Genomic DNA, 23,861 nt, shown 5'->3' on the forward strand with positions numbered 1-23,861 from the left:
CCACTTAAAATAAGACTCATCACCTAAAAATTTACTTGTTTTTAGATCATTTTCACCTGTTTCAAACAAATTTTCACTTGAAATAAATCTTGAAAAATCTGCCAGTGAAAGCACGTTTTTTGTGCTTGTAATAAGGAAGAAAAACTTGTTCCACTATCAGATTTTTTCTACTTATTTCAAGTGAAAATCTGTAAAACGTGTCTAAAAACAAGCTACTTTTAATATGATGTGTCTTATTTTAAGTATAATGAGATTTGTTTTGACTAGAAATTAGATTTTGACTAGAAATAAGACAAATATTCTTGGTAAGATACTTCAGTTTTTGCAGTGTAATGCTGCATTAGCATCAAAACAAAGTAGGCTAAATAAAAAATGATAATACATACGTAGTCTAAGAAAAAAAAATGGAAAAGTTAGGGGGAGGGGCCCACTTTAGTATTCTTTAAGGGGTCCCAGAACTCCTAGCAACGGCCCTGCCTATAGGACCCTGCCATCAGTCAGGTCAGGGTTAAGGTGGTTAGGGTCAGGACCCCATCACAAAAAAAAAACATACTTGGCGGCCAGTGGGCCATTACAATAACAATTTTTAAAACAGTTATGTTACAAATACTGTACATGTTTCATGGCTTTTTCATTTGCTCTGAGAAGTAGTCGAAACAGATGCGGCCAAAAATAATCCTGACTAATCGACTAATCAAAAAAAATTATTAATATATTAGTCGACAACCCAAAAAAAATCGTTAGTTGTAGCCCTAGAGGTCACTGTTTAATGATAAATCCAAGGCACTGTCCTTAGTGCTGAAATAGCACACTTCATTGCAACCACCACCACCACCATGTCTGTAAGTTTCCCTTTGGACCGTCTTGCATCTATGCTCTATGAGGGCAGGGCACACTACACCTCCTCATCCGTTTCCAATGAGCTTTTGACTGTGTGACTGGTTCAGCCCATAATTAAGGTCTCATTATGCCTGTCATTATGGATCACTTGTCAGTCCCTAAAACCGCTTTTCTTACACAGAGTCCGACAGTTTTTGTAACTTTTTTACTTTTTTGAAGGACACCGAGACCTTTCAGTGGGTCGGATAGATTAATGCCTGGACTTGGATTTAGCTCTGGCTGTGCAACTTATCTTATATTTAGGCTGCTTCAGGAAAGAAAGTCTTGTGACCAAAGAGTAACATAGAGGTGTCCTTTCCCCTGAGTCTTGAACTGAAAAACAGCACCCCTGCTGACTTACTGCCTCACTCCCTCAACAGAACTGAACACATAAAGACAGGAAAAGAGGGGCGACACTATAAATGTCAATTTAATCCTTTATACAGGTGATTAAGTATTGAGAGGCATACTCCAATTTAATCTAACAACCCTCATGTCATAAGTTGTTTTATGATTCTGATTTTTTTTTTTCACATGCTGTCTTAAATCTTGGGAACCATTGCATTTACAAGCTACTGTATGTCGTTAGCTGTTAGAAACGAAACCTCGAAGCACAAAGAGCCTGAAGGCACAATGTTGTTGTTAAAACTTCTGTTATCACAGTTAAGTCTGCTAATTACTCCTGCGGTTCTTGATATTGGCTTAATTAGCTGCATTATTTCATCAGATACAGTGAGAGCATCCTGCCAGTAAGTCAGAGACTTCAGGCACCAGGCTTCATATCTCATTCACTGTAGGGAAGATGAAAACTGAGTGATAGTCATTAGGAAGTGATGAAGAACTGTGTGTGTTTGTGTGTATCAGTTAACGGCTGTGCTAGATTGTGTTTGGTTACTCACCTCTTATTTCTTGTCCTAGCACTTCCATTTGTGTTCACTTAAAAATAACGTCATGGTGCTATTTATTATTTGATGGGCACAAAAATAAACAAGGAACTATATGAATAACTTTTAACACCCTTTTCGTAAATCTGAAAATGTTCTCTACTTCCTGATTTTAAACCAAAATGATTTGTTGCTCTATTTCATCACATATGATGGTAAACTGGAAATCTTTAGGTTTTCAGTCGGACAACACAAGTAATTTATTATCATCACTTTGTGCTACAGGAATTTGTAATGAGCATTTTTCTCTTTTTTTTCCTTCTTAATCTTTTCAAGAAAATACCTATCAATCCTGAGCAGCAGTGCTGCACTACTTACTGAAGGTTGCTTGTGGTAACAAGAAATTTGAGTCTTCAGATGAACTCTTTCTGTCACGTTGTGTTCGTGGCAATCAAAGAATTTCTGAGCTGTGGTCACTCGAGTGGTGGTTAAAGTGGAGGAAGATTGTTTTCTGCCCTGAGAGTCAACAAAGGAACATCTGTGGCTTGTTGTCCTCAAACAGTGAGGTTTAATATGTGTTCAGATTTTGTATTCATTTCATAATAATCAATGTACTATTCTTTTATATTTTGCTCCTATATTATCCATACTAAAGATGGCCCAACATAGAAAAGTGCATTGTTTAAATCAGGCTGATCAACATGCTCACATTTTTAACATTTTCACTTTTTTTACGCCACTTAGTCTGAAACACTACCAAGTACCAACAATTTGCATCAAAGGCACCACTTATCCCAACTCCCTAGACCACAAACCATCACAGCTACATCCAAGCTGAATCTTCTCATCATGGTATATTCAAGGTCTTATGACACAAACAGTGTTGGATCATTTTAAAACGCCCTCCATTATTTACTCAGTATCTCATGAGAATTACATCATGATCAACTGTTTAATTACAGTTGCTATTTAATTTACAACCTGCTTATCAAGCTCCTCAGTGGCCAACAGTGTTTACATTGAGCAGCCAGGGAAAGAAACAAAACACCTCCCTGTGTCACTTTGAACGTGTGAAGATGCAGAGCAGTGTAAAAATACACACAGGTTGGAAATGTAAAGTTGTGTAGATGTGATGTATGTGGCAACACGCGTCGTTCACACACAGCCACAACAACTCGCCTCATGCTGCCAGCTATTAATTTCCTGTTCCACTCTGCAGTCCTCTCTCAGTTCTCATTGGCACTGCATCTCCGTTAGGAGTGAATTAGTGTGAGGCTGGAAAGGCTTCAGCTATATTACACTTCCTTGTGGAGTATCTATCGTACATCACAACACCAATAAAGCAAAATGAATGAGCTCAACAAGAGGCAAAGTAAAAAAAGAATAATCCTAATATCTTCATATATCTTGATCTCTGGTCTGACATATATCTCCGGATTTAACATCAAGAATTTAGCTGATGATAATTTAATTTACTTGTACTTTAATTTTACACTACACAAACCTCAATAAACTCTGCAAAGCCTTCAGAGGCATTTATTTATTTGTTCTTGCGCTTTAGATTTATTCCTCTACTTGTTCAGTAAATTGTTATGTTAATTAAAAGTAGTTTAATCCCCCCTTCAAATGAGTTCCCATGCTATTAAACACACACAGTCAGCCATTAAGTCTTGAATATCTGTAAAACTAGTCAATGGTGATTATGGGTTTAGGAAGAGAAACTGTGGTATAATGTTGCCAAAGAAGACTTTTAATCACACAAAAGCGAAGGCTTTCTATGATGCGTCTAAAACTTGACATCTCCAGTCTTATCTGCTTCTCAAGCTACAGTTATCTTCATTACAGAAGGGTTAGATACTGTATGGTGCAGGTTTAAATTCATACAGTAGTGCAGTTTCATATTTTTCCTGTTTAAAGTACAACTGCAAATGAATTGATGATCAAGCTACATTATGCCGTTAATATGTTATTCAATATCACATGTTCACATTCTCCCAAAGGCTTTGTGATAGAAATGATTTTGGTCATTTAAATTACATTATTTCCAGTGAAAGTGAAACACATTACATGTATTTTCCCATTAATGGACCACCTACTGCCACAAGTATAATTTGCAATATGTCGATTCCACTAACGACCTGGTAATATGATTAATATAGGCAAGTGTGAGAGCAACTCAAACAAGTAGGCTGCCATATTCTCTCCCTGTACATTAGGACAAACAGATGTCTGCAGGTGACACGTAGTTATGTGATGTGCCAGGAGCTTCTGTCTCTCCTCCATGCAGAGACACAGATGTTTTACCTATTTTTGCCACAGTGTCTTCAAGATAATTTGATCATTGTCATAGTAATTGTGAGAAATAAAGGATAAACACGTTTTTGATGTAGGCTGTAATTAGGCTGGTATTTGAGTTGTGTCTCCAGTGAAGCCCTTGTTAGAAATGAAGTGAAGTATTATTTTTGATGCAACTGGTATGGGGAGAAATGAGTGGCATCCTACATGGCCACCTCAAGCTTGAGTGGGAGGACGTTTGCCCACAGAAAGACTGATTTTATTTACATGTAATTTTCCATAGTGTGTGTTAGAGAGCTATATGATCGAACATACCGTACGATACTAATTATTTGTCTGGCTGCTCATCTAAGCTATCAATTGCATAAGAATTAAGGTAGGTATAAAGGATCTTCTACAGTACTGTATATCTCTCCGTCCTGCATCGAAGAGAGGAGTCGTCCACCACCGCTGATTTCTGGTCCATCAAGGTGTTATTAAGTGGATGCTCTGAGTTGTTCTGAATGGCCTCTATCATGTGCATCTCTCCACCACATCCCCCAGTGAGTCCACCATGCAGGGCCGTTGTATAGGGGAGAAAGGTGATGATAATTCTAGGGGCCCAGCGCCCAGTGGGGCTCATAAAAAACCCCAGTAGTCTAATCTTTGTATGACTGATTTATTCTGCGTAAGACCCTGACTATAGTACAACATCTTTCCAAGAATATTTGTCTTATTTCTTGTCCAAATGTCTCATTTCTAGTCAAAACTAATCTCTTTCCACTTAAAATAAGAGTCATTACCTAAAAATTAACTTGTTTTTAGATCATGTTCACTTAAATTCACAATAAATAGAAAAATCTGCCAGTGGAAAGTAAGTTTTTTGTGCTTGTAATAAGGAAGAAAAACGTGCTCCACTATCAGATTTTTTCTACTTATTCCAAGTGAAAATATGCTTGAAAGAAGTAAAAAGTGTCTAAAAACAAGCTACTTTTAATATGATGTGTCTTATTTTAAGTATAATGAGATTTGTTTTGACTAGAAATGACATTTTGACTAGAAATAAGACAAATATTCTTGCTAAGATACTTGAGTTTTTGCAGTGTAATGCTGCATTAGCATCAAAACAAAGAAGGCTAAATAAAAGAGAAAAAAAAGGAAAAGTTAGGGGGAGGGGCCCACTTTAGTATTCTTTAAGGGGGCCCAGAATTCCTAGCAACGGCCCTGCACCATGGAATGATTGAAGTCTCCTGTGCGTCAGGATGTTCAGTCTGCATCCTAGCAATTACTTCATGGAGACTTATGAAACTTTAGAAGTTGCCATTGGGTGGGATGTACACAAGAATTGTTATGATTAAAAATATTACTTTTCGAGTCTTCACCAATATTTCCAGATCTTCATCATCACTGTTGTTGTTGGGCAGAGAGTTGACATTCCCCATGATGACTGACAGTATCTCCACTTCCAAGCCTTCACCTAAGTTTGCACCAGCACGGCAACCATGAAGACACCTCTTCACCTCAGCTGGAACAGGGTGGCGTCCTTCAGACCAAACTCCATTTCCAAGAAAGAAGCTCCTCTCCCCACAGAAGTGTCCATCAGTAGTTGACAAAAATGTCACAGAAAAATCAGCAGTAGCCTACATGTGCCTTAAAGGGATAGTAGCATTTTTTTAAAGTGGAAGACTCTCTGCACTCCTCCCGTTAGCAATGCCAGCCCGAGATTTACAACATACAGTGTTGTGAACAGACCCAAAGAAATGGCCTATTTTCGCGGCCTAAAAGAGGCTTTACCTGAAAAAAAAAAAACACAGTTCCATTGTTCGCTATAATATAATTTTTCCCAGCCCTTCAAAGTGCAGGAAAAACACAGCTTTTATTTGGACCTAACCAACTGCTGATCGGTGGGCGCTATCCCTGGGCGGAGGGATACGTGAGTTGGTTAGCTCCAAATAAAAACTGCGTTTTTCCTGCACTTTGAAGGGATTTGAAGGGAAGAACTGTGTATTTTTTTTTCAGGTAAAACCTCTTTTAGGCCGCGAAAATAGGCCGTTTCTTTGGGTCTGTTCACAACACTGTATGTTGTAAATCTCTGGGCAGGGCTATGGGCTGGCGTTGCTAACGGGAGGAGTGCAGAGAGTCTTCTACTGCAATTAAAGTACTTAAGGGCTATTTGTAGATCATACAACCCCACTTTAAAAAATGATACTATCCCTTTAATGTTTTAGCAAGAATACGCAAAGCATGACACAGCTCAGTACTGCTGTATAGAGGTTATTAAACAATTTTCATCAGCTGCAAACTACAACATACTGTGCTATATTGCACATAATTTTCAATGTAGTTATTTGGATTCTATCTCATTCTTTTTAATCATGGAATATAAAATGTTGTCACTTCACTGACTATAGCATCTATCAGAGTTAATGTCTTTCTCCATACCAAGGCCCTGATAGTAAAAATATGGCTTGAATTAATGAGCTATAGTTAAATGGGTCGACAGAAAACATATATTTATTTCCATAAATAAATATTTCAGGGGCTGGGACATGAGTGGAGATCACAGAGAAGGCAATGCTTCCTCATCACAGATGTTACTGTACTCTTCTAGAGCTAAAACAACCCTTAAACTTTGGGTATTTAAGTGTGAATTGAAAATGTGCATATGTACACAGATAGATCGATAAGCAAAACAAGAATGATACTGAAGATTATCATTCTTGTTCAGCTATTTAATCTGAGGCTTTACAGAAAACATAATGCAGCACAATGTTTTAATGGCTCATTTCTGCTCAGGACATGTGAGTGTAAAATCTGAAAAATATCAAGGGAATATCAATATTTCACTCTGCTTCCATGAAAGGACCCAGTAATTGTTCACAGTACAAAGAACAGCCCTTCACGTACAGTATATAACCTTCAGAAGCCCACAAGTCAAATGTTATGGCACATTTGACGTGACACTTAGACACAAAGCAGACCAAACTAAATACAAGCAGCTTATCTACTCACACGTGGACGCCCCCCTCCTCACACATACACACCATGCACCATGCCCCGAGTCAGACCAGACCCATCACATCACTGAATATGGAAAAGAAGCAATGACCTCCAACAACACCTACACACCACTGAGACCTGACCCTGCTCCCTTCCTCCCCTTTGTCATTTTTTCAGCAGGAACGTAAGTGAATAGAGGCAAAGATCTATAAGACAATATGTTTCAGCTCACAGGTTTTCCAAGAGAGACATTTTATGAGGTTTTGAGGCTGATGAATCCTGTGACTGAATCTGTTTATTGTCTTCACACCACAGTCCTCCCTCTTAGAAAAAAAAGAGTCATTTTACACTAGCACCCTGCTGGTGTTGATAATCAGTAAGAGCCAGTGTGACATCATTTCCCACACAATTTCAAATAATTTGCTGCACCAGGCAGGATGATCACAGGAGAAAAATTCTAGCTTCTGTCTCAACCTGATTTAGCTGCTTTAGTTTAGTCCCCCCATTGTTCCTCTAACTGCGTTACCTGAACTCAAACACTGCTCCAGGGTTTTCACGGACATTTCCTTTATTCTTGCAGCAGCTGGGGTTTTTTTTTCAGTGAACATCCTGCTGTCGTAGGCTACTCCCAGACTACCCAGTTTAGGAAGAATAGAAATGCATTTACTGCTGACCCCCAACGTCATTTACTAATAAATTAATTAACTAAAAACCCCTATGGGAAAACAAAAAGTATAGGCTAGTGTTGTTGCAATTCCGGCTCAGTAAGGATGTTTTTCTTTCTGGTGATACTGTAATATTGGAAAACCCATTACATGTTGAGGAAAACTGAATTATAGATGCAGGCTGGTCAATTTGGCTATGGAAAACAAACGCAACTGTCATTAGCCTACTGAGAAGAAAAAGAAACCTTCAATAGCCTATTCCATTTCAAAAATGAACAAAACACAGACGACAAATCAGCTGCTCTGTGATCTGACTGCCCTACTTAATTCTGCTTTAATTTAACTATGTGTCTGGTGTATTAACACTCCATCAGTGTCACATCCTACAAGACTCATGTTTTTTTTTTTCAAGTAGCATTTAGCCACAACCCAAGTAATGTATTGATTTGTGGTGATCTCAGTCTGTTGGTCTGTTTTGCTGTCAAACAACAACTGCTGGCCAGATTTTCATTCAATTTGAATTAAAATGCACAATGCAAATTGAACCAACCAACCCTAGATCCACTATTACTTCCCAATCATTGAGATACTACATGACTACATGGCTTGCTCTGTTAAAGTAATAGGCTATAGCTGTGAACCTACTTAGGAGTGTTTCCAGGGGACACTCAAAACTGAAGCTCCTGTCCTGGATTGGCACTTGTTGTTGAATGCCAAATTGTGACTTTTGAAATTAAAAAGGACATGTAACATAATTTCTGTGTGTGTTTATATTGTTTTCTATGTTTTATACTGTCTGTGCTGCTTTTAATTGAATGTCTTGTGTTTTAACTGCATTTATTGTATGTAAAGTGTCTTTGAGCTTTTGGAAAAGCGCTTATAAATAAAATGTATTATTATTATTATTATTATGTAGCTACCTAGGCTAACAAGTGTGTTTTGCCACACATTGGACTCGATGTAACCCCACCCCCTAGGACTAAATTTGTTAACTATGTGTTGTCAATTTGTTGAAGACATTTTTATGGATTTGCAGAGCATTTGTATCTTTGCTGGTGTTGTGAAGTTGCAATACTTTGAGCCCTCTGAGCCACCATAATATATGCATAACCAACCATAATAGCACAGAGACGTCGAAAAGGGAGACAAGGGAGTTAAATTCACCTACTGTATTTGAAGTCCTCGTCTGTCAAGGAGGCCAAGTATCCAGTCCCCAAAGGTCCTTAGGCTGTGTCCACGTCTCCTTCATCTTGTAGAACCAGGCTCAGCTCCATACGTCTTGTTTTCCATTTAACTGCTCATTAATTGTTGGCTAGCTACGTTCTACGTTGTCAAGGCAACTTGACTCCATGGTGACGGTTGCTACTGTACGGGGGGTTTATGGTCTCAGTGTTGTCAAGTCACTGTGCAGTAGTTCAGTTTTTACAGTGTGCACTAGGCCTCTCGGAGTTTGTCAAACAGGTGCTGATGCTATGCTAACCAGCTAACCAGGTAGCCTCACCTGCTAGCACGGACATCCAGGGCAGGGGGCGCTGTTTCAATCATTCATCGTTTGCTTTATAGGCTACTAAATTTCCTGTAAACTTCCAACCAGCTATGGAATATTCATCCACTCCCACATTTTTTGGCAACAGTAGGCCTATGAATGACCATGGTCATGGTGTTTTCTTTGTTTGTAAAGTGTAGCCTACCCTATTTTTATTAACTGACTTTTGTCATCCATTTTCAAAGAAAAAAGAATGAAAAAAACCTGTATTATGCACCAATTTATTATTTTTCTACTTTCTTCTTATTTCACTTAGTATTAGTTTCAGTAAATTTCTAGAATTCAGTGGTGAAAATGCACAAAGGAGATTAACCAAATTATAGCCTACAAAAATTCACTCACTGAGCACTCATAAAACATGTTGTCTTCTTCTTTTCATATTTTTGTCACACATCTTGTAGCCTATAAATAAATTATGTGCAACTTTTGTAGTTCCAACTTACATGACAGCTGTTGTGGCAAATTACATTTTAGCATAGGCTATTTTTTTTTGTCTTTTCATGCCTCTTTATTAGATAGGACAGTTGAGAGTGTGACAGGAAATGGGAGGCAGAGAAAGGGGGAATGCCACGCAGGATAGCGCCGTCCAACGCGGGATTTGAACCGGGGCCACCTGCAGTGAGGATTAAAGCCTCAACACTTGGGGCGGGTGCTCTACCAATTGAGCTAAACACCGCCCCCAAGGTCTAGCATAGTTTACTAGAAATACGATGCCTTGTCAGGGATGAAATAGCCTATATAAAGTTCCATATCAACCAGCTGCAGCACAAATGTTTTCCCATGAATACATCAGTAGCAATAATCAGATAAAACAGTGTGTAATATGGCTTAATGCAACACTCACAGGGGGCGTTTTACTGCCATTTTAAGAACCATTGTCCAGCACTTTGTTTCTATTTTTGTCCTGCGGTAAGAAAAGACATGGGCCAAAACTGAGACTTGGGGGCATGCAGGGAAGCAAACAGGGAAACAGTGAGGATGCAGGGAAGAGTGCCCATTATAAAGACATACAGTGGATGGTTTGGGCTGTTAGTACACAGGTAGCACCAAGCAGACTAGAGGATGCAAAGCTCATAAATTCTTATGACTTATTGGAGATCCAATTTAGACACCTGACCCAGAAGATGGTAAAAAAAATGGAAGCATATATTGCATGCTTTGGTTGTGGGAGTTGAGAGAACCACAGATGGCTAAAGAATCTCACCTAGCAGACAAAATAATTGAAGCTTTGGCTGATATCCATCTATTATGCCGCCATCTTCATTACAATGTTGCCGTAGAGAATTTGGCTCAAATAAAATTCATTTGTGATTAGTCTGTTGTATTCCTTTCTTTTACTGCATCTCAGTGTAATAATGAACAGGAAGCTATTACCACACCGTTTTATGATGTTTCCATTCTTTTTGTTACTGAATTGGACTCACCACACCAGCATGTGTGAACAGCACTGTGTGTGTTCACTGGAGATCAACTTTTACGGGTCCTCGAACACGATGGAGCAGTTCTAGAATAAGTAGAAACACTGATTCTATAACTGCTCCATCATGAAAATGCAAATGCAGTTCAATAAGGGCTATTGACCACAAACAGTGTTATATCCATGCATCACTCGGAGATAATTGAGTGATTGTTGAAAGGCTTGTCATTAATACACAGTAGGAGTCAACTACACAGCAGTGAATCACACTGAAGCTCAAGGTGTGCTGTCATGTAGGCTATGGACATGAATTTTTGCATTACACGCTGCAATACCCAGTATGTTTATGATGTGTCAGTTTATCAGCTGGTCCACCACTTTGGTCTCAACAACTTATGGAGATTCCTTCAAATCTGTATGGAGGACAGAGGATGAATCTGAAACTCCTGATTTGGTACCAGTAGAACCACCAGTGGGCCCAAAAATTATTATCATGTAAAATATTAATAGTGTAACAAAACTGTACAAATTAGGTAGAGGGATACTGAAGATATCCTGAAGAAGAACTGTAGATCAAATGTTCCCCTAGGATGACTGAATGGCTTCTGTAGCACCATCATCAAGTCACAAATTATAATTTGTTAAATCTTTTAATTTATGATCCTAATATCTGAAAAATTACATTCCCCTCATGAACTTTGCAATTAGTGCTAATTCAAAAAAATATTATGATACTAACAATTGTGAACATGGAATATATCAAACCTACTCTAAACACATTAGCAGTCTGACATTGCCATTTAGCTCAAAGCTAGTTTCCACATGCATCCAGTGAACAGTGGCGCCTCTAACTGATCTACTAAATCTTCAGCTGCTCTAATGGACAGCAGCTTTCAATGGAAAATGCCTCTTTGTACTGGGCAACTTGCAGAGAGGAACACATGTGACTGTATAGACGTGAAGCAGGATTTGCTAAAATATTTACCAAAATGTAAGTATTTAAAACATCCATGCTGTGCCAGATTGAGCATATTTTCTTTTATTTGATTTTTGAATGCCACATTTAGCCTACAGTAAAGTCTTTATTTTTGTCTGTTCATGCTTTCACATTACATTCAACACTACTGATGATTTTACTTCGCAGAGAGGGGTTGCCAGCATCAACAAGAAATAGTGTCACCATAGCAACGGATCAGGGCCTTTGCGTTTATGTCTACCTGTTGTGTTTCCTGAGAGCAGCAGAGTGCGTGTTTATATATTAATTCTATTACAGTAGACACAACGCAGATAAATAACGCTGAAGGGATCAACAAAATCCTGAGTGAGGCATGTCCTCATTCCAGGTTTGTTTGTTGTCACTGTTATCTTGATGTTAAATGGCACAAGGTCATAAAAACCTTCATGGATAAGCTAATAAAAAAGACAAACAAGGCCTTCCGAGCATAACCTTGCAACTCTGAATGAACACACACACACACACACACACACACACACACACACACACACAAAGCTACAGAGGTATAATCCTGGTTACCCTTCAGTGTTTACCTTCCTGAACACTGAGTAAGACAAAAAAAAAAATCTGAAATGTATTACAACCATTTTAGTGACCCTCTGTTTATAGTAAAATACAATAACAGCAATATTTTCTTTTGCTTCATTATTGATTCTCTGCTTTATTGACACCCAAATGACTTTTTATGGTGTTTATTTATCTAGCACAGGTTTTCAGTGCCGCCACAAGAACAGACATAGAAAGGCACACAATGCGCTTTAATCAGTCAGAGCATTGGCCTGCCAAGTAATTCAAGGATTTGATGAGGTCTCCCCAGTGCACCATGCAGGCCAGGTTTGTATCATGCAATTTATTTTTCCAAATGTATCATGTTGTCTAGTAACCTGGCAAAAACAATCAACTGTTTCTGCAGCATTCTGGATTTGTTATTTCTCTTTTTCAATCTGTTGATTTAAAGTCTCCACTTTGTTTCCAATTATTGGAAATTAGTTTCTTTGCTTTTTTTGTTGTTGGAAGATTTACAGACAGTTTTAACTATTACGTGGGTTACGTCTAAGACCAAACTAAACGCTGTGGAGTGAAGCAGCATAATTGTGTAAACATGGCTCTCAGACCTAGGAGCATGTGAAGTCAGATGTACCTAATATTGCACGGTATGATCAATATGAGCCTGAGGCAAAACCCCCAGATGTTCAAGCAGTGAAACCCTCTCCAATATCAGAGTGCACTCACCAACACTGATTATTGTTGTATACACAGATTGTATAAACATTAATGAAATATTGACATATTGAACATTGTTCTCGTTACCTAAGACTCTTCATTGTAAATGGTACAGATTTACTTTATAGCTTTATTGCTAAACTCATTCTCCACGTTGCTCTGCTTCCTGCCCTTGTGTTTAACATGCTCAGTATAAAGTGTAGGCTACTCTTACAATTCATTATCACTGGAGCTAAGGGTGATGCAGATTTGACTGCTAACATGAGAGAACTATTGATCATTACTGAGCATTTTTGCAGGATGGGAATCGCTAAGAAGGTTTGGGAGGATGGATTTATGGCTTCATTAGTTTGTGTTTGGACGGCAGAGAGAAACAGTGACAGACTGCAGGGGAGAAACTGATAGGGTTCACGTGAAGACTGACCACACTTCTCCCTGTGTTAATCAAAAAACATAAATCAGGTGAAAGATTGAGTGGAAAACAATATGGCAATGAAGCACTGAATATTAATGAGGTGGTCTATACATCAAAGCGTGACAGTGTCAGGGTCATTTGTATTTGCTGAAATGATCCGCAGCACCTGCGGGTACGTTTGTTCATTTTTTTGCTCAGTTTCATTCCCACTGGAAACTAGACCTCTGCTTTCTTGATATGGGCAAACAAGCTTCACATATCCTCCCATTTCATCATCATTGTTATTCAGTGAGAGCATCACAGCAGCTGGAACAACAACCATGGCTATGCCAACCCATGCCTTGACTGCGGCCATAATGCATTCATAGCCTGAGGTTTTCTGCCAAACCTTTTCCGCAGCAATTTGAGTGAATGTGTTCAGGGACGTGGACGCTGCTGGATCCTCTATGCAGCCCTCATACTGTATAGGTGACCTTTTGACTCGGCTCGTTTACCTGACCTGAGGTTACTTTGTCCCCGCACAAAAGCACAGCAGCATTGTCCGGCCGTATCCACTCCAGCATACAGTCTGTGAACAAAAGGACACTGTAGCTACATACATTCAAAGCCCATATGTTAAAAACATAAGCAAGGTAAAGTAGAAGCATCCATCATCGGCATGATTAATTTGGTTAAAGTCATGCCTCTGCTCCTCCGTGAGAGGCCCTGGAGGAGCAATTATGTCATTTAGAGTAAACAGACATTTATCTCTGTTTGCATAATGGTCAATGGAAGGAAACCATTAAGAAAACAATAGCAGTAGTAGGTCTACCAACAACATCCTTCAAGACCACAGTCCAAACTATAAAAAAGTAAGTGAGAAGTGTGATTCACCTTTTAACAATATATTTCTATTTAACCACTTACCCTGTAGGTGAAGATAAAACTGCAGCTGTGTGTGTGTGTGTGTGTGTGTGTGCTACTGCTGAGCCTGAACTCAGCTGCACTTAATAAATCACAGGAACAGTGCTACCTCGCCACATGTTTTGCCACTAAGTTGCTTCTCTTTAAAACACGTATTAGTCATGTGTAATGATTATGTAATACTTGTCCACAACATGGGGACCACAATTATGGTTTTCATGTTGTCACTTTCAATGTTTGTTAAGTAAGTTTTATGTCTCATATCAACACCAATATGAGAGAAATTTGATTTAATTGTATATATATCAAAACGTAGAGATGTTTTCAGCATAAAAAACACACCCTCAGTCTATTGGGCTTAACAGTGATGAATAATAGCAATATAAAGACTTTAATGGGCCCACTAGAATTCATCAGATATAGACAGTGCCCTGACTCAGCAGTAAAATGACTACAATGTGCAGAGAGCCCAGAGATGGAGCCAGGTGATTTGCACAATTCATGACTTATTGAATTAAAGCCCCAGAATCAGTCACAGATGTCATCTTGAAAGCAGTGGAAAGGTCTCTACCTGTTATTTATGGAGGGTACATTGGACAAGCACTCCCAATTTTTTTGTACATCCTTAAATCTTCAATGTTATCTACAGTAAGTTTACCCACAGATGCTGAGACTTGGTTTAGTACTGTATGCTGAGCAGATGAAACATTTTATTACTCTGGGCTGCGTACTGTATAATTTATGGCTGTATTCGGTGGCTGCAGTCTATATATAGACTATTATATCTTATTATTTGATATCTTCAAAGGACCTTTAATTCTCTACAACTGTACTGGAGTCAAGGCTACCGACAGCAAAATACAGTTAGAGTCTCTTTTCATCCTAATTAGTGGTTTTTGACATTCAAGAGAAGGATAATAAACTTACTACTGCCATAAGCTTTATAATTTGGTGTCATTTGAAAGGGCATTTCAGTTTTCACGGTAAAACTAATGCTGAGGTGTGTAAGGGATATAAAAGGCCAAAATAAGATGTTATTTTGCAAAGAAGGTTTTGCACATTTTGGTTTTTGAGGGTCTGTTAGTATTTTGATGACATCACATATACGCTACTGTACTGTATGTTTTTGTTGTGCTCCCCCTGATGACCCAAACAGCTCATTTATGATTAGAAACAAATACGAATATTTTAAGGAAAATAACAATGCAATATTGAAGGCAGCTCATGCATCACATGTCCTCACAAAATCTATGTGTGAAATGATGTATCTGAGCATAGTAGCACATTGTTCCATTTATTGGCCAATTGGGAAAGACACTGCACAAAGTCAACAAACAATAGGAGCGTACACATGCTTTGCAATAGCCAGCAGCATACCACAGCAGTGTTTAGACAATCCACCAGTGAACAACAATCAACAACAGCATTCTCAGCTAAATCATTATTCTCAAATGTCAAGACAATGCAGACAAGACTCAGCGTATTATGATTTTTTTCTTTTTCAGTTTTGACGAGTTTTTTTTACACATTAGATTTTTGAAAATACAAAAAACTGAATATATGTATTATAATGTATTATTATTTTATTTTAATTTTTTTTTTGTCTTTATTGCACAAGTGGAGTGTGACTTTGACAAATATATTTGAGACTTGGGGTTTAGTAGTATGAGTTTTAGACCATTAGGCACCCACACATCCGTGTTCCTCGGTTTTTGAAAATATATTGCTTGGCTCAATCTAACCAGAGTTCACTCAGGAGGCAACAAAAAAGCTGTACACCACTCCTCCATCAGTTATTAATTAGTATGATAGTGAAGATGTATAAATATTTGATTAAAAAGAAAAAAAAAACATGCTTCAGCAGCCACAAAAGCCCAACACATATTTTAAAAATCTGTTCATGTCCTTTAATAGAATATTACACCATCACATAAGCCAAAAACACTGCAACAAAAACAATCAAAAGTGCATTGCATATTGAACTGAAAGTCAAGTTGAGGACAGAGACATAAAGTACCAAAAGGACACTTAGAACCGTAGGTAGATATTTCTTCTTCCATCGCAGTAACATGTTACATAATCCTATCTATGACAGATAAATCAAAATATCTCAGGGGTGAAAAAAATACATTCCTCCCCAGCACACAGAAGAAGAGCACAAACAGCGAAGATAGCCCTCGTCTGAGAATTGTGTCTCAGAGTTCAGAGTTGGCAGAAACTTCAGTCAGAGTGCACAGAGTTCTTGCTTGACATTCAAATGCAGAGGCATAATGTGAACAAAAGATAAGAAGATGGACGTCTGGTAGACATCCAGCATTTATTTACATTCATCAGTGGAGCCTTGGCTGGTGGCCCAAACCTGTTTCCATCTGCACATGTGACACCATCAAACTGGCTTGAGCAACACTTTGCTTTTTGTACCTAGTACTACTTCCCTTTTTACTCTTCATTTCTATCATGTTTTCCCTTTATTGTATGTAAATCTGGAAATAACATTCGAAACAAATGAACAATAAACTGTTACAAGACTGAAGAAACTCTGCTCAATGGTAGTTTCAGATTGGCAACAAAAAATTATCATGTACCTTATCGGCGAACTACTCGCTGGGCCAGTCTGTGATTACTTGATAAAACAGAGACAAGAAACTAAAAAGATCTAATCCAGTTATCTCTACCACTTAAAAAGGACAAGCAACAGGTCATTGCACCAACCCTCTTGTGAAAACTGTGACAATCTGTCTTTGATGGAATGTGACTTTATCTGTCATGAGATTTTCATTCATATAAAAAAAACTGAAAGTCTATGGGCTCAGAGATTCTGAAAAGAATAAGCCTTTTTTTTTAGCATTTGGAAAACACATTTAAAAAGTGAGCACAAATGCAAAAATATAATACGATCAAATATTTTTTGCCAGAAACAATCTCATCTCAGACATCAAGTGACTCTTCAGCTCATGAGACAACCGGTAAATCACTTCCATGCATTAGTGACTTGAGTGAGTGAGATGGAGCCAGCTGGAAACAGCAGATTCTCCGGGCCTCATAAAGCCTTTCTTTTTTTTTTTTCTTTTTTTAATCATTATGTAATTGTACTCTCCCTTCAGTGCTGGTGCAGGACTCTGGTGTGTACTGTAATTGCCTGCTGAAATGGCCTGTTCCGTACACAGATGAACACCATTTAAACATCTTGATAGTCCTCAAAATCAAAGCTGGGATAGCATCTGTTGTGTCCCCTCTCATATGTAAGTTAAACATCATTATGCAACATTATTTCTTTATGAAGCCAGACATTAATTATTGTCTTTGAAGATTACACTTTGTGGATCAGTAAACGGCAGTTTGCAAGTATTTTCAACTAATGTAACATTTATATTCCATAAGAGTAAACAACACTGCAGAATCATAGAAGGCCCTGTCTGCAAACACTGCGTATGCTTTTCCTGAATCCATTAAGAGGGGTTGAAATACATCATGTTGTCTATTTAGAGTGAATTAATCATCATTCTGCCATGTTCCTTTCCACTGTGGGACTTGGGTGGTATGTAACACCCTGGAAAATTCACAACCACATATAGAGCCAACTAGCTATAAGGGGATATTCTTTTGTGCAATTACTGTTCCTCTGCTGAGGAGCAGGAAGCTCCAGACTCTCCTGGGCAGAGAACTGAGATAATTACATGACGCAGATTCAAGTGAAGGCTGACTGAGTCCATCGTAAACCCGACATATCCCAGAGCAATTTGTAAATGAATGTAGTCTTTGTTTTAAATGCATGAATTAAACCCCCAATGTTACTGTTGAGGTGTATAGAGTGTTAACTGCAGCACAACAAGAACATATTTCTTGAATAAACGCTCTGAATGCAGCATCACTAGCTCAATTAGTGGAGAATTCATTAAAATGAACACCCCTCATGTCAGTGTGATAGCACTTAGATGCTAATGAAACTGAGTACGTGTGGAGGAATACATATTCACAAGAAAATATAGGCCTACTGCATGTCTCTGCACATCCATAGCTGACAACAAAATCCAGAACAATCATTAATACAGACAAATAACTGGTTTCTTTGCAACTGATATACTACATACTCAACTGTAAATTTTCTTTCTATGATTTTGTTTTCACATGCTTATCATTATAATCCTTTGAGTGGGCTACTAAGGCAGACTGGCTTCACAATCAATACAAGATAAACTCCCCTCTCTGTTGGCAGACACATGGAAACAGAACATGCTCATCTTTCTCATGAAAACAATTTCCTGTAGGGTCATTATCACTCAGATTGTGTGAATTCTCACATTTTGAAGGGTACAGGCCAGAGTGCCTGTCAGACTAACCTGCTGTTGAGTTTAACCAATCTTTGTGAACACAATTACAACATAATCTACACAGCAAGACAAGACAAAGAAGCCAAATTAAAGATTGTAACGACACCACAGTAAAAGGAATGGATTGCAGTGTCCCTCCAACGGTACACTTTATTGTATTTAGTCAGTTGGGACCAAACCAACTCATTAAGAAGTACCTTTACTTCATCTGAGTCCTCTGAGAAATTGCACTGCACACATTCAAGGACATTAATCTTGACTTCTACTTAGAGGTAGCATCAGCGCTACAGGTACACAGTTTGGCAGAGAAGGAGAAAAATTATGGACACATTAATTATTTAACAACGTCTGATGCAATCGCTATTCATTTAAAAGTTTGGACTTGACTTATATGGCTAGTTAAAGACATATTGTACCTGCAGTTACCCTGTGCACTCCCAGAATCATTTTATGTGACCACCTTACTCTGCTGAAAGCTTTACATAGTTGTGAAGTAACAGCAGCCAAAAATAGCTTTTTTTCATCTTTTAAAGTCTGGACATGCCCTTCAGTATTCCATCTATTTTTCTGCTAATCAGCCTTATGTCCAAAGAGTAGCCCCTCTCTCCACTTGTATTGATGTAACTCATGCCAAACCTGCACTTATATAGATTTTTTTTTCTTCTGCAAAACAGATTTGGCTGTATGCAATTTGGACAGTCTACTTAGTTTAAACAGTGTTTGCATTTTGATAATCTTTACTAGAAAACCTAATATTCGACCAATGGGTAAGCAATACAGTTTCATTGTTGAGTTTCAATGAATAACCTGTTAAAATGTTTCAAATACTCAAGACTACCAGCTGGTGAATCAGGTCCCTACTGAATGTGTTAAACTGGCAGGAATGGCTCAATGACACTTTGACCATCTGCCATATGCGGTCTCAAAATGTTAAACACCACAAACCTATGCTGCTTTCTGCACACACACTTTGCCACTCATTAAGAGTGGCCTTGAAGTTACTTTGACGAGAAAATTGCTGAGAAAATAATTGCACAGCTACAATTTACCAGTGCATTCATATTCAGGGGGGGGGATGGCAACAAACTAAAAGCTTCACATTTCATAGTCAGTGGCTGCTAACTGAGCAACACCATGCACAGTGTATTATAAAATGTACAACAACTGATACCCAGAAGGTACCATCATCTGCATTCAGCTCGGTAACAACTGACTTCATATTATTATTATAGCACACTAATAAATACTTAATTACTCAATTACAATCAACAAATGGCTCCAGTTGAAGATTTTTCTTCTAAAAGAAAGTGGTTACATTTCATGTAAGATATTCCAAAGCTATTGTTAAGTTAACGTAAGCAACAGCAATTTCTTCTTCTTTTTTAAATTGTAGACATTCACAAAAACCACTTGTCCTTTATTTGGCTTATGGCTTCAAGTTGAAGGTGAAAGCAGTGACTCAGATAAGAAACTAAAAAAAGAGCATAAGATGCACCACTTCCATATAAGTCTGTTTAGAGACACCCATTTTCAATGACTGGGTCTGGGAGATGTTATTAAAACAAGAACAAAAAAACTGGCAATAAGAGAATTCTTGGCAGCCACAGCCAAATGCAAGAGGCGACACGGTCATGCGTACGACATGCTGGTTAGGTGACTTTGAATGGAATGTGTTTAAAGCAAAACAAATGCACCCAGAGCAGAGCTGGCTGGTTCTCATTAACACTGCAACAGAGACTACTCTGGTCTCCCAATGCACAATATCCTTCTGTGTTGAGAAATGCATTTCTTTTCTTTTTTTTTTTAAACAACACATCCAAGACAATACTGCATCCGCTTTCACATCTGTCTGGTTGTGGGCTCTCGGCCACAAGAAAGGGATTCCTGTCAAGGTTAGCTTAGCCACTTTGTGATTTATGAAGGTTGTTGCTTTCTTGGTTCTGCTTGTTTAGAGCATCCAGTGCTGTCTGGGCCTCCTTACGATCCTCTAACGAGCAGTTAGAGACGGCGTTAGCCACGATGCAGACCTTACGGAGGAGGATCTCCCTGAAGAGCAGATAGACCCACGGGTCCAGGATCTGGTTGAAGGACGCCATGCGGACTGCTGTCAGGTAGGAGTAACAGTCGTGACGTTCATCCCGGTCAGAGCGATGACAGGACAACAACTGGAAAGATACCTTGGTCAAGATCATCTTCAGCATCAGCACCTGAAAGGACAGGCAGGCACAAGTTCTAACCAACAGATGCATGTTGAAAGTCAAAGTAACTTAAACATTACAGAGAATTAATGATTTAGTGTTATTTAGTGAAATGTAACCTTTAAAAGCGCCCAAAGGTCTAATTTCTGTTATATACACTCTTAGATAATCATTTTTGACTTTGTGAACAGTCTCTTTTCTATTCAATATTCAAAATGACTAATCCCAAAACAATAAGCATCTAATGTATGAAACAACTAGGAGAGAAACATAATGTTGACACTCTAAGTACTCACACTCTGCTATCACTGCTACCACAGAGCTGTGGCTTCTATTAATATCTTTGCTGGGACTATTAAATATGTGACTGACAATGCATGACCTCATAGCACACTGAGCAGACCCGCAAACAGGACTCGGCTAAGTGGATTGCTCCTTAATGGCAAATGACAGCAGCATTTCAAAGGAAACAGGACAGCATTCATTTTACTTGGAACTGGGGTGTACTGTATGTTTGTGTGTTTAGGAAGAGGGAGTGAAGAGTGATTTACATGCCTACAAGATAAATTAGGGCAGGAAGTAGCCTACAGGTTGAGTGCATGTTGGAAAAGTACTGCGGTACATACCAGCAGAGGAGACCAGCACACAAGCAGGACGCACATGATCCCCAGCAGTTGAATGACGGTCTCTGTGGTGAGTCGCTCCCACTGCTTTGACGACTGAGACGTGCCAGACCTTGTTTTACACCGGATAATCAAGCCCCGGATCGTCACAACATTGCAGGTAACTGTTATTAGCAGAGAGAAAATCCCAAGAACGGCGAAAGTGATGGAGAAAAACGTGTTGCCCGGGACTTCTCTGTCCCCCATGCTGATAAAGCACCATGTGCCCGGCCACTGTTCTGTGTATTTCCCGACTCCTGCAACGGGCAACAGGGCAAAGAGCAACACAAGAAAAAGTATGACAGCCAAAGTCTGCTTTGTCACACTCGTCTTCATGTGATTGGAGTACCAGTGGGGATTTGTTATTGCCAGGGCCCTTTCAACTGCCATGGCACTGGCCAAGAAGAGCGCGCTCAAGCCAAATGTTGTCATGCACACACCGAAAAAAGCGCACAGTACGCCCGATGAGTCGATGCTCCCCCATTTCTTATCGGCTAAGTAAACTGATATTACTATAGGACTTGTCAAAAGCTGTCCAAACAAGTCAGCCAGAGCCAGCGATCCAATACAAAGCAAAAAGGACTTTTTCCTTTTGTTCTCCTTCTTTCTGTAAGAGATATACACCAGGATGAGAGCTAAAGAGTTGCCCACCATCCCGGTGATCATCATGGTTATGGGGATACCAACGGATACAGATCCACAACTGGAATTCTTGGTGACATTGTCGTCGCGTATCGTTTTGGAGATGTTATGGAGCAGCATCTCTGAACCAGATCTTTGAAAGTCCCCTGAACAAACACAGATGTCCGTAGTCATCCTTTCGGTGAGGGTAACCCTATATACGACGAGAAAGCCATGTGAGTGTCCAGCATCCTCTTACGCTCCAAAGTCCTCCAACTGAATGCGGTGCGTAAAAGCGTGTGTGGACCTTTACGCGCTGGAGGCGGGACTACTTAGCAAAGCGCCAAGAGGAAGCAAACGTCTGGTTTGGCCTACATATAATGTTTAAATATATTCAGTATACCATAAACCCTTTTAGGGTGTCTGCTTTAAGATGACCTTATACTTCCCACTTGCAAGTAGAGGCTATGGCACTTTGAATGAATGGAAAAAGATCTCAGACGCACCTGCTTCAGAGTCATTGTTATGATGAAAGAGATTATCATTAAATCTTCAGGTGAACACAGTCTGACTTAGCTCACATGACAGGAAAAAAATATCTTAACCTTATCTTTGTCTGTTATGGGGGAGGAAGAGAAACACGGTCCTTTAGCATTACATAAAAGGATGTATCAAATCATCGGGCGACTTCCAGTCGGTGACCATAAGAGGAGAGTATTTATGTAAGGAGATGAAGTTATTTAGATATTATCACTTTTCTAGCCTAAAAACACTTAAGCCATTCTTATGTAGGGCTTAGGCTTGCTAAGGAATGTGAACTTCACATCTTACAGCGTTTTGAGTTTGTGTATTCAGTACACTCTATGAATTAGTAGCCTATAATCTTCTTACAAAATGTCACTTAAAATATATTTTATATAGGCTACCAACACAGACAAGTGACATAAGTAAATTGAACAAAAAAGTTGCTGTATTACTTTTGCCCTATTTGAATGCAGTGTCACATCTTGAACCTCACTCTTGTGCCACACCATTTATCTTGTGTTCAGTCAAATTCAGCTTCCCCTCTGCCCAACAGCACATATAGACCTATCAAGAGCAGCAACAAGTGCCACCTGTTGACCAGAGTAAGAATAACAACAGTATGTGGAGAACTGAGCCCTTATTCAATTGTAGCTCCTGCAGGCCTTCAATATATATTCACATATTGGAGGTCAGGATAGACATAATTTGGCCATGCATAGCCATTTACTGTCATTTAGAAGGGAAATTAGATGAGTAGCCTATTTGTTGTTGTTTTTTAATGAGAAATCACAGAAATACCATCCAAGGTTTTAGTAATAATGCAAAGAGTTGTAAAGATAGGCCCAGTTGTCACTTCACCCTTCACTAAAGAAGAAAGTATCAGATCTGACAAGTGTATGTAAAGCTGATCGTCTAGATGGGGAGAAAATGGATTTTGCTTTTTCAAATTGGCTATAGGAGGCTACTTTTTTGGATTTGACGCAATTTAACATTATTAGGGATTTCACTAGAGAATTTAAACCTTTAGCAAAAAGTGCAACAAAAAGGGAAAGAGGTCAGGTAACATTTCAAAAGTGTAGTACTAAAATATTATAGTTTAATTTAAAAAGCAGCAAACAGTAGCTTGTTCACTACTGTAATAGACTATTAACAGAACACCTAATGGCTGACTGTGAAAAACTTAGTTGCAGTTAGGGAACATCCACTGTAATCCTGCTCTTTTCGTTCATATCTTCTTTAGTGTCCAGTTCACAGACTGATCTCAAATATTATTTTTGCCAAAACTGTACTCTTCACTGAGCA

General features: G+C 38.9%; 1 protein-coding gene across 2 annotated transcripts; it reads right to left on the reverse strand.

The window, feature by feature from the left end:
- Positions 1-19,023: 19,023 nt before the first annotated feature.
- On the reverse strand, positions 19,024-22,711 carry ptger3 (prostaglandin E receptor 3 (subtype EP3)). Of its 2 annotated transcripts, XM_085774428.1 has the most exons (3): positions 21,378-22,376; positions 20,731-20,760; positions 19,024-20,657 (listed from the first exon to the last, which is right to left on the reverse strand). In XM_085774428.1, exons 1-3 carry the CDS (start codon positions 22,227-22,229, stop codon positions 20,541-20,543), a joined length of 999 nt encoding a protein of 332 aa, XP_085630554.1. In that variant the 5' UTR covers positions 22,230-22,376; the 3' UTR covers positions 19,024-20,540. The 2 variants fall into 2 exon arrangements, with proteins under 2 accessions (XP_085630554.1, XP_085630553.1); XM_085774427.1 differs by having other exon boundaries at positions 19,024-20,760; positions 21,378-22,711.
- Positions 22,712-23,861: the final 1,150 nt, after the last annotated feature.

This window comes from Trachurus japonicus, chromosome 4 (genome assembly GCF_045865225.1).
Source record: "Trachurus japonicus isolate A0001 chromosome 4, Traja_1.0".
Lineage (NCBI taxonomy): Eukaryota > Metazoa > Chordata > Actinopteri > Carangiformes > Carangidae > Trachurus > Trachurus japonicus.

Excerpts from the sequence above, each read along its gene's own strand:
- ptger3 (XM_085774427.1), bottom strand. The coding sequence starts at position 22,229 with ATGACTACGGACATCTGTGTTTGTTCAGGGGACTTTCAAAGATCTGGT. Across the intron at positions 20,761-21,377 it reads TGTGCTGGTCTCCTCTGCTG|GTGCTGATGCTGAAGATGAT; the intron begins GTATGTACCGCA and ends CTGTCCTTTCAG.